General features: G+C 37.5%; 1 protein-coding gene across 5 annotated transcripts in view; it reads left to right on the top strand.

The window, feature by feature from the left end:
- Positions 1-12468, top strand: part of ARL15 (ARF like GTPase 15) — a 336015-nt gene that overhangs the window by 292970 nt on the left and 30577 nt on the right. The window contains exon 9 of one of the 5 annotated variants that reach the window (XM_073343931.1): positions 3888-4448. The exons of the other annotated variants lie outside the window; for them this stretch is intronic. Within the exon in view, the coding sequence (XP_073200032.1) occupies positions 3888-3944 (57 nt within the window). The 3' untranslated portion in view covers positions 3945-4448. Of the gene's footprint in view, positions 1-3887; positions 4449-12468 lie in introns of those variants that run through there. 5 annotated transcript variants of the gene reach the window in all.

Genomic DNA, 12468 nt, shown 5'->3' with positions numbered 1-12468 from the left:
CTGCCCTTGCACTGCCCCTTCTCTCTGAGCCCCCGCCCTCACACTACCTCTTCCCTCAAGGCCGCGCTCCCACACTGCCTCTTCCCCACAAGACCCCGCCCCCTGCTTGCTCCTCTCCAGCCCCTCCACCCCATTGCTCGCCCTTATATCCAGTAAAAAGTGGGAAGGCATAGCCCTCCCACTCTTAAAAATGGTGGGACCACGGTTCCCTCCTGTTCCAGTGCCCCTGTGTGTAGGACCGATGGATCTTGAAAGTGGTGTTGTGTGTTGTTTCTGTAATGCATTTGCTTCACTTGAGTTCCACAGACAGATTAATATATTTAACAATGTTAAATGTGTTACCTTTTTAATTTAATGGCATTGTCTGGCTTCTGCGAAAAGAAAAGAAAAAGCCTTATGCCTTCCGTTATTTCATGCTTTAGTAGTATATATCCTTTCTTTCCTTAAACTTTCAAAACCAGAGTTATATGGTCTGATTTGTAATTCCGTTGATTTCAATGCAGTTACATTTGATTTACACTAGTGTGTGAGGAGAATGAAGCCCCTTAGACAGCTGTTTAATTTTTAGAGTGTTTTTGTTCCTAATATTTAGTTTGTTTGCTATTTATGGTTAGATTATATCTGTGTCTCTTTAAGGGTTTAGATTTAATATTCAAGTAAAATAGTGCTTAGCTTTTACTGTATCAGTGTACTGTTAGGAAATCTCATTTGGTTTTTGCATATGGTTTCCTGAGGGTCACTTGTAATTGATACGTTCCAGGAACTATGGAGAAAAAGAGAGCTTGTGTTTTCTCGTTTATAAGAATGTGTGTCCAGTATTTGGTAGCTGAATCCAGTTGAACGAGGATATTCTCCATAAGGTGTCAGTTAAGCAATTTGGTTCATACTCTTTTCTGGCTAAGTATTTTCAAATGTTCCTGATTTCAGAAAGCCGTACTTTCTGTGACTGTTGCAGCTAAAATGCATCTCCTACATTCAACAAGAATTTTGTATTGGTTCCAGAGCACTGTGAAATGCCTGATTTGGGGCTTGAACTGTTTTAAAGATGCCTCATCGATGGCAGCCCACTCGACTGTATTGTGGCTTGAAAAGATCACTCAAAATAATAGTAGTAATGAACACACTATCCTCTCTTGTCTCAGTGGTGTCCACATTCAAATTTTAGTCTGCATGACTGTCTGTGTGTTTCCTTTATACTCTGTTTAGATTAAGGGTTTCCTGATCAGAGTATAGTATCAGTGCTATATGTTTTAATAAGAGTTCAGCGGTCAACCTATAGAACAGTTCTTTCTGAAATTTTCCAACCCTGCTGCTATAAATTCTTTAACGTTTTCCCAGATTTTGTGTTCCTAATGTGTATACTGTAGATTATAGGTAAGCAAGCATAAGCAGAAAAGTGTGCTACTAATTTTCATGCTATCACCTGCATAGTTCCCTGTTTCACTTATGTATACCTGGTACTTTTTTAAAAAGGGGGGGGGGGTGTATTGAATTAAGCAACATTTCAGACTCATGCTTTGATTCTGGGAAGTACATAATTAGTATGGACACTTATTTACAGGTCTTACATACACAAATAGCTAACATAACTTCTCACAGAGAGAGAGAGAAATGTACCATATAATTGAGAATAACTCTTACCGACGAAAAACAATATTTATAAAACACACTATCTGGTTTAACTAGATAAATCTGATCAAGGTTGTATTTGCTTTTAGACTCTTGTTCATTTTCCTCCATCCAGTTATATCCTTGGATGATAAATTGTGTATTGCATGTCTAAGGAGAAACAGATGTTCTGAAGAAGACATGGAAACTAAATGCGTTTTCTGTACAAAGAGTCATTTTAAAAGAGAGTGTCATGTCCTAATCGAGTGCTTAGTAATTCCAGTTATAAACAAGGAACAAGAAATGATGCTAGGCACTAAATTCCATTTTATTACATTTTTTGGCAGATGAAAATGAAGCAAATGTTTACGTACGTGGGCTTTCCTAGAACTGTCGAATTCATTAGCAATATTACAAACGTTTAGGGTGTCTCTCGATACAACTGCTGTATGAAATCATTCATCCCTCCTTGGATATGTGAGTGAGGATTGTGTATAATAAGGCTTTTTTCTCCCAACTTTGCATTAAGAGTGATTTTACTTCTTAAAAAATATTTAATCCATCCAAGGGGTAGCCCAGTAAATAATATTTTATCAGTAACTTCTTAAAGTGTCATGTCATGAATGTGTATTGTTTGACATTGGGGAGGGTTTTTTAATTAATATGCTAATTGCTCTCTGTGCTTCTGGTCATTTTAATGCTTTATTTTAAGAAATCAGCTTACTTGTTGGAACCTCTGCTTAGATTCTGCCACTGTGCTTTGATTCCAGGAGTGTGAGAGATAGCATCTTGGTGGTATGTAGGCAAATTCCTTTTATGCTTTTGACAAATTCCTAGCTGTGGAGTTGTATTTTCTTTACTAATCTTTGGTATCAACAGCAAATGACAGTGGCCAGTTATCCCAAATTCTTGTGTGGATCTGTGTTTGAGGGGATTTTGTATAGTCATGTTTGTTAAGGGTAATTGTTGGCTCTGCTGTTATCAGTTCGTAGGATGATGCTGTCTTCCTTTGAGGCATGCAATAGTTTGTGTTCACTGCAAGCTACATTCTTTTTGCCCTTTGTAGTAGATAACACATTAGTTGACTTCATAATTCCCTTTTATTTTTAGTTTGGCTGAAAAATCAGCTATGGGGGAGAGCTCTGGCTATCTCTGGAATTTTTTTTTCTTTAATTGAATGGTTTTATTGAAGTCTTGGATACAGTGGTAAGAAGAAGCAACTCAAAAAGAAGGAATATCTGTATTTTGCTCCATGTCAGTTCATATTGCAAGTTAATTATGCTCAGGATTAAGGAAACACTTTTCTAGATAGATCCCTATATTTATATCAAAACTCAGCTTAACAAAGACACCATATTGGCACTGTGTGCTGCTGTATAATGAAGATGGACCACACTGTTTTGAAAACCTCCATTTTATTTGATTGGAAGGAAATTCTAGTTGAGGTTTTGTTTTGTTTTTTTCTTTTGCTATGATGAAAAATCTAAGGTGAGACCTTTTCAATATGGGAGCCTGAAGTTAAACTGCTAAAGAAGTGCCTAAATATAGATTATTTAAGTCGCTTGACGTTCAGTGATGCTGAGCTCCTGAAGTGCTCAGCAGCTCTGAAAATCAGGCTACATTTAATTAAGCATCTGAATGTACCTTTAGGAATCTAACTTTAGGCATCCAACTTGAAAACTTTGGCCTAAATAACAATCATTCCAGTCGTTCTTTACATTATATAAAGAAATTTAGTCCTAGTCTGAGAATGGGTAAAAGACATTTTTCAGAAATCGGGAATGTGAGGGAATTAATGAAAGTGACAGTGCTGCCCATGTGGTGCTGTACTGACCTTAGTGGATGTTACAGTTGAAGAAGGAAGGTATCTTACGGTTTCTCTCTGTGAGGGGAGCTGTTCAGGGAACTTACTATGGGGAGAGAGAAAAGGGAAAAAAAAGGCAAAGAGTTTACTGACAAGCTGAAGTGTAGCAGAATCCTCCACTTTGAGTTAAGGGAGAAAAAGAATTGCAATGAAGCTCCTTTTGCAAGCAGCAGCACTAATACTACTTAGCACCTAAGCCTTGATTCAGTAAAACAGTTGAGCATATGCTTAACTTTAGGCACAATTGTAATCCTCTCTCTATTCAGAAAAGCACTTGCATGTGCTTAAATACCTTTGTCTTCAATGGAACTGCTCCCCTACTTCGTTACGCGTGCGCTTGAGTACTTTGCTGAGTAGAGATGGGATTGCTGTTTGTGCATATTGCTGGAACATGGCCTATCCTCTCCCTTCCCAGAGCCACGGGGGACACAGGAACTCTGCAAACAAGAATAGGAACACAGAGCGGGGATGAACAGGAACTCCAGGGGAAAGAGACGTGCTGGAATAGGAGGAGGGCAGGCGACAAGTGCTTGGAAAGGGCGGAGGACTGGGACAAGGACAGAACTGGAGCACACTCTTCTCCAGAACTAGGAATTTAAACCAGGAGTCCTAAGTCTCAGCATTCCTTCCAGCAGATAGCTGTGAACCACTGGCAAGATGTGTGCCTCATGCTCCTCTAGTAGCTAGTCTACATAGGGCATAACAATAACAACTTTCTGCTGCTGTCAGGACTCCATCAGCTCAAGTGACAGAAGTCCGTGGTGTGGACCTAAAAGGTCCCAATTCTGCTGATGACCCATGTGGGGGACAGTATGGTTTCACGCGATGAAATTTCAGTTTTTACACTTAAATGTTTTTTTTTTAAAAAAACCTACATACAAAATTACATAAACATCGGAAAAGCCTACAGAGGAGCAAAACCGTTGAAAGAATGTTAAGGTTCCAAAATGAAACACACACAAGTTAGGAAATGCTGGAGGGGAGGCGGGAGTGGCAGGAAGAGAGACAGTCTCATGGTTAAAGAAGCTGAGTGCTGAAGAAGCTGAAGTGTTATAAAAATGCTAAGTACTCTGAAAAATCAGGTGATAGGAGTCTCAAGTTGGGCATCCAAAATAAGTGGACAATTTGTACCTTAATTTCTCTGTACTTGAGTTCTTCATCTGTAAAATTGGGAGGATAATACCTCAGAGGTGTTGACAAGATAAATTCATGAATGTTTGTGAAGCACTTAGTACTTATCCTAACCTTTGACTATTTGATTTTATTACCTTAATGTTCTTTTAACATAGTTTTGTATATGTAATTATATATACAATTTCTTCCCTCTCCCACATAAAAATAATATGAACCTAACCAGTTTTCAACATAAAGGATAGGGCTGATATAAAGTGCCAACATAAGATGAAGAGTTCCTTCCCTAATAGAATTAACAGAAAACTATAATAGGATGTAAAACTTAGGGCAGGGTGGGGGGAGGCAGGGAGGGCAGGGATTAAGTGCCTCATTTAATATAAATTCTACAAGAGCTGGGAAAGTTTCCATGGGAATAACTCCCTCAGGAAGTCCAAATATATTTAAATTGCTGTTCTTTGATGAATTCTCAAGCACTTCTAGCTTCCTATGCAAGAGGGCATTGTCCTTAATTGACAGCTGTATTAAAGGTCTCTGTGTTCTCTGATTCACTCTGAATCTCTTGAATTGTGTCAGGCTATTGACTAATGGTGTCATGTGTTTTTTCCATACTGCCCTCTAGTAGGTTCCTTGTGAGTCTATTTTTGATCCGATTTTTAAATAGTGCCTGAGTTTGTATTTGCATCTGTCCCAAAAGCTGTTGTCTCTTCACATTCATGTCCACAGTTGTAGTTAAAAGAAAAGGAGGACTTGTGGCAACTTAGAGACTAACAAATTTATTTGAGCATAAGCTTTCGTGAGCTACAGCTCACTTCAGTGGAAAATCCACTGAATGCATCCGATGAAGTGAGCTGTAGCTCACAAAAGCTTATGCTCAAATAAATTTGTTAGTCTCTGAGGTGCCACAAGTACTCCTTTTCTTTTTGCGAATACAGACTAACACGGCTGCTACTCTGAAACCAGTTGTAGTTAAGGTATCCTTCACAGTAAGGATGGAGGGGAAAGATACCAGCTCTCTCTGAACAATTCTCCCTACATAGCACAGCAATTAGGAAACTTTTCAAACTGAGCAGTCTATTTTGGCCTGTGATTTGGAGCCATCAGAACCTTCAAAAACAGAAATAAGCTCCTTAGATTCTTAAAACACCACTTACAACCTGACTTTTGGCCTGACTTCCTTGATTCAAAAAGCCATTACCTGGAAAAGAATCACTTTGATAGTATAGTAGCTGTCTGGATACAATCTGCAGGCTATGCTGCACTTTCACTTTCCACATTCCTCAGTATTCACAACTGGGCATGGTCTCAGCTTCCAGTACTCTCAAAGAGGAAATAGGAATAGCCACTAGCTGAAAGCAAACAGGTTACCGTCACTTTCTCCTTGCTTACTGTACACTGACTCTGAAAGTTCTCCACATGGTGGCCCTAGTAACTAGTAAGTGGAGTTGCTGGACTTCTGTCGTTCCTACTTCCAGGAGATCATTTTTACTCTTAATTTCAGCACTCTCCCTCTTTAAATCAGCCAGATACCCTACAATTTCAGTGGGCTTGCACAAGAACAACAGGGTTTGCACTGTACTGATGTCTCCCATTACCTACCAAAAAGTGAGAGTATCCACCTGTACAGTGGTTCCGTCTTCACTAGTCCCAAAAGCAAGCATTCCAGTGTCATTCCCATGTTTTCTTACACTTACATAAAAAAAATTTATTGAGCAATTCTTCATCTTTTTGACAGGTTTCAGAGTAACAGCCGTGTTCGTCTGTATTCGCAAAAAGAAAAGGAGTACTTGTAAATTGGTTAGTCTCTAAGGTGCCACAAGTACTCCTTTTCTTTTTTCATCTTTTTGGTCTACTAAACAGCCTCAGTATTTTGTTTGTAGCCGTTAAGGAAACACCTGTTGACACCTAAAGTTCTGACTAGCAGCCAGCAAAATTGTGAATGTGTTTCATAAATACTTTTGTGGTTGGACCTGCTGGAACTCCCGTTAGAGTAAAAAGGCAGCTGCTGGAAGAGTGCTTTATAAAGGAGGAGTTAAGGGCATTGCAACTTTCCAAATTCCCATTGTCTGCTACACTCAGATGCTATACCTTTCAAATTACTTGTAGTCTTTAATGGGTCTATCACAAGGTCAGACAAATACAATTTCCCTGTTACTTTCCTTGTCTCCTTTTTCGGTGTCTCAGGTTAACATCAGGGAGGAGTTGAATCACAGTCAATGACCTCATGTATTTAGTTACACTGCTCACTCTGATGTTTCAAAATTTCAGTTACACTTTGGGGTTTAAAACACAAGTAAAATGACATGAACAGCAAAATGTTTTATGTCCATCCGTTTATGTATCTTTGTTTGCTTTAACATCTGAGCTGTAATACTAAAGCTGTGCTGGAAACTATTTGTTGTGTGTGTTTGTATTGATAACTAAAGACACACATGTAATTCCAACCATTATCTGATGGCATGTTTTTATATCTGATATTCTAGATGCATGTTTGATATTAACAGAAGTATAGTGAAGTCAGGAAAAGAAGAAAATGTGCCTAGAGAACATGCAATGTACTGATTAAAGAGAGTATTATTTCACTTATTTATCACAGTTGTGTGTTAGGGTTTTATACTACAGCCTATTGTACTATCTGAGTGCCTTCCATGTAAAATCAATATCAGCAATGAAGTCTTTTGTGAACTTCATGGAGTGTTTGGCCCTTGTTAAGGTTAAAACTCTGATTGAGGAATGTTGCTTTTTTGTTGTGGTGGTTGTGTTTTCATTTACTACTTTGTTTTATTTTAGGGGGGAGGGAAGTATCACTCTAAGTCATTCCTGATATGCTGCAATGACAAGAAAAACATCCAGTCTATAAGAGTATCGGATGTACAAACACAAAAGGAAACGTACATTAATTTCTTCATTTAGTTCATTAGTTATTGGTTATCGCATCTGAGTTCAACTGCTCTGGAACTTTATTTATGCTTACTGTTTAAAGGATAGATCTCCAGCAATCACTTATAAAATGTCATGGACTTGGGGAGCAATCTGGCTGGCTGCCTAATGAAGACTGAGTTATGTAATTGAGAGCATACTCTCCTGACCTACCGCTAATTAATAGAAACACTACAGTAACCATTTTATAAGCACAGTAAGAGCGAACACACTCTAGGGTATGCTTATATATGCTCATTTCGGAGAGGCCTCAGGAAAACACAGCCAGTGTGCATGTGTGATGCCATAACTTTGTTTTGTTTGTTCAGTGTGGTTTGATTAACTGTAAATTCATCTAAAATAATGTCACCTTTAATATGGTTTTACTTTCCTCTGAGGTTGTAGATTGGTTTCTTTGTCTTTCCTTTGCCCTCACCCACTCCCAAAACTTAAACTTTTTATTTCAAACTGCTGCTGAGAAGCAGTCCTCTGTCATGGCTTTCTTTTAGAGCAGATTTAAATAAGAATCTAGAAATAGGATATCTAGAATGGACATGAGACAGGAGAATTGGTTCTGTGTATTAAATGGACAATAGTGCGGCCTGGTCGACTTTTCTTGACCCAGAAAGATCCTGAGTCATTGCATTCTGTTCTGTGGTAGATCCAGGGCAGTATGACCTGGCTCTTGGACACATTTTCAGTAGTCGTGAGAGAACAGCCTGTGGGCTAAGTAATGCCATGGTTTCCTGAGCTATTCCTGTCCTGGTGGGCTGTGATGCTACAGCAGATGGTTCTTGTCCAGTTGGTTGGATCTGAAAGACAAGAAGAAGGTAAGCAAGCGACAGACACTACTTTTTAAATAAGGCAGTGTTTCGTTTTTCCTTATTCTGCGATCCTTCTCTTTTCCATCGTTAAACATTATATAAATATGCCTGGGCCTTTAAGAGAGAACAGCAAAACATTTTTTTTTTTAAAGGTCCCTTTTTCTTCCTCATGTGAGGCCCTATCTGGCATCCCCATGTGTGTGTATTTATAGGCTTTCCTCAGATGCTCATCACCTTATTATCCAAGTACCTTACCAATGTTATATTAGCTAACTGAAATGTTAGCTTTACAGCATGCCTTTATGATAGGGTAATATTATTAACTCAATTTTACAGATGAGGAACTGAGACAGAGAAGATGAAGTGAGTTGCCAAAGCGACTTTCCTACACTTCAGTGGGAGAGCTGAAAAAAACCTAGGAGTTTATACTTAGCGACCCTTAGTTCTCAACATTATACAACAATCCTCTTTGTTAAGTTAAAATATTTTCTACATTTATAAAACTTGATTCTTCAAAATTTAACTCTGTGCCTCTTTGTAAAGGCAAAACCCAAAATACTTCAAACTTTACAGTACTGCTGTTGTTTATAATCCTGGTAGTTTCAGGTTGCTGTAATGTTCTTGATTCCTTTCCTTGCCCTGAATTTTCAGGTGGTTGCTAGATGTTTCTTAAGAAAGAAATGTTTCTTTCCATAGCTACTAATAGAGGCAGATAGTCCTTGATTATGCCATTCATCTTTCAGACAGTGCAAGTCGTTTTGCAGAGGTATAGCTATTTTTGACATGTGTAGGTAGTCTTATACTTCTTTTTTAGGTCCTTTTGTGACTGTTTAAAGGATTCTTCAAACCATTTTCTGTAATCAAGAGTAGTGTACTATTTTCAAGATTTTCTTAATGTCATGTAGTTCTTGAAGACTCATAAGCAGTTTACTATGTAGTACTGTACTCTACGATAAGTGCATCTTTTATCTCATAAAGTTGGCCATTTTAACCTTTGCATTGAAGTTCCTGAGGTCATTCTGTATTCAGACATTGAATGTCCCTGATCTAAGAAATTATTAATACTGTGGACTCAATCCTCCCCTAATATGAACATCATTTAAAGTTATCATTTAAAGTTAGCTGCCTTGTTGATAGGTGCTGATGTTCACATGCATATTTGAGGATAAGACTGAATGCATAGGATATCTGGAATTGATGCATATTACTTGTATTTCCATTTATAACATTATTCAACTGATTTTAAAATATGTGAATTGTGTACCTTTTGGAAAATTCATTAAGGCCCTGAATTGAGAAAGCACTTAAGCACATGCTTGTGGGCCCACTGATAGCTAATAAAACCATAATACCTTAACCAGTTGCTGAGAGCACAGTCTAACCCTTCAGTGGTTGGGTGACCATGTTATGCTGCTGATTTGAAGTCCCAAAAGAATTAACATTGACTTAACCAGAAATATCACAATTGCCTCTTTATCCACACTGATAAAGTCTAGTTAGAAGATCAGAAACTTAATTGCAGACAAAATATTAGTCACTAACACCTAAAGGAATCATTGTTTCTTGGTCTGCATGAGAATGGTCTGACTGATTTATATCCCTCTTGAAAAATGACTTTTAGTCAGTAGACAGTGTAGAGACTTGTTGGTGTCTGCCTTATAAGCACTTGCTTGAACATTATCCTTTGTCAACATACTTTTTAATTTTTTTTAAATGTTACCGATTTTTTTTCTGGTAGGTTTCTTATGGGTTCAAGAAACACTATAAATGTGTACTCTTTGTTACAGTGGAACTTCTTGCTCCCCAGACATCTCTAATAGTTTGGTGTTTGTCACTGGCAAAGTCAAGGTGTTTCATTATTTGGATTCTTCACAGAATCTCCACATTCAGGTGAATGTCAGTATGAGACATAAAGATCTCTATGCCAAATCAAGTCAGGTTCATTTTCTCTTTTGCTATAAATATTGGTCTGTCTGCAATTTTCTTCCCAACTATGCATCTGACACAAGTTGTACACGTTTAAATTATCTATTACTATTCTGTTGCCAGGTATTAATAAAAATACATTAAATTTCTGATCAAATTTTATTATTTTTCTCGTTTTCTTTCTAGACATCATATGGTTCCTTATGATTCTTTACACAGTCAGGATACACTGTTAATAGGTTTTAGTATCTTGTCGTCTTGGCTCCATACCAAACAGAAGCCTCAGCTATCTTTTGAACATCTGTTGTTGCTGCGAATATGCATTACTGTGATTTCTAATATTGCTGTACATGTGGAGTAATGGAACAAAATTTGCTTACCACGTTGCAGCTCTGTATATAAAGCACCAGAAGAATAAAACCTCTCTCATCAAATAGCATTCATGTACACTTTTTGGGGAGGGGGCTGTACTATTTTACATAAATGCATATATATAATTGAGTTTGTATATTGAAACATATCTCAGAGTAAGGAAAGATACTTACTCATTGCCATGTTGCCTATGGTAAGGGACCTAGATAAGAAAGGGGCACTGTATTCATAACTGGTATATAAGAAATGTGTAACTGATCTGGTATATAATCTATCTATCTATAACCATGTGAGGAATTAGTTTGAGAAGTTCGAGACTGGTCATATTTCCAAATTATTCCAGTTTATTACTACTTGGGTAATCTATCTACTTACACTGCATTGATTGCTCTTTACCGGGTAGCCAGCTCACTCTTTCCTACACCAATCTTTAGTTCTTTTAGAATTAGGGGATTTTGTTTAGGATTGAAGAATGAGTTTCCTGGCTGCCAGAATAAGTCTTGAAAATAAATTAGCAGGAATTGAATGGAAGAGTGGGAATGTGGAGAGGTTTAGATTTTCTTGAATGCATATACAGACGACTCTCTTGTTGTTGGGCACTCTTACAGGAGAAGAAGGGCAGCCACTCTGTAACTGGAAGCATCTCCGCTATGTGACTGTGGGGGAGATTTTCAAAGGTATCAAATGGCCATTTGATACCCTAACTCCCATTGCAAGTCACTGAAAATTAGGTGCCTTCCTAACTGCCAGTTGTACCTTGAAAATCTACCCCTTTATCCTTAATTCTAAGTAGGGTCGACATAAGCAGTGTGTGTGAGGTCAAATGAATGCTACAGTCCACAGAAAATTTTCTTTTTTGTCCTATTAGATGGTCTACTCTTAACAGTGGTACTATTATCATAGAGTTCCTTAATGAACTGCAGCTTTGCAAGTGGCATGGAAAAATACCACTGTCCAGACTCTTTCCCATCTGCTTATTTGCAAACCCCTTCTAGGTAACAACCTCTTAGTAGTTCTCCTAAGGGAAAGCTTTTCTTGTCTACAGTTCTAAAGAGAAAAAATATTTACCCTAGTCTAACAAATGACAAGAAAAATATCCTGATAATATAATGGATTTCTTGTCATGCTGAATGTGCTTCTTCCAATAAACTTTAATTGGTTGGTTGATGAATATTAGAAGAATGGATTTGATATGAGTCATCTTTCAATATGCAGATGAAAGTAGAATGATGAAAAAAATCAAACAATATTAACTTATTAAGGAGGAATATACTGAATGACCTTCTGGTAGGCATACTGTATTGCTGCAGTTTGAATGAAAAAAAACAAAACAAACTTAAGTCCGTTCTTCTGTAGCTTCAAGTCTCTCTCGTATATCATACACGGTCTTCAGCAGTTGTAATTTAGTCAATTTTTTACTTAGTTCTTATACAATTCAATAAACAATTGAAATTATTTTAAATATTAAAACTATTGAAAATTTATTATTTGTTTATTATTTAAACTATTTTCAATATTAAATGTACAAAAACAATTGAACAATGACCCTGTATTCCCTCCCTCCAAGAGAGCATGCCTGCTGTAAAAACCAACAAGACTGCTTAGGAAGCACAATTCTTGGTCAACTTCAAAACAACTTCTTACATTTTTTTTCCCCATTTTCTTTTTTTTATACTGATGAAACGCTTGAACAATCATTCCCAGGTTAAATGCACCAGAAAGAGTTGTGTTCAGCTCTTGAACACTGTAACCTACTCAGAATGAACAAACTATTCAGAAATACTGCTTTCAGAAGTTAGAGTAGTATGTTCAATAGCTTCTTAA

The sequence above is a fragment of the Lepidochelys kempii genome, chromosome 5 (assembly GCF_965140265.1).
Source record: "Lepidochelys kempii isolate rLepKem1 chromosome 5, rLepKem1.hap2, whole genome shotgun sequence".
Lineage (NCBI taxonomy): Eukaryota > Metazoa > Chordata > Testudines > Cheloniidae > Lepidochelys > Lepidochelys kempii.
This window is presented reverse-complemented; position numbering and strand designations above follow the sequence as displayed.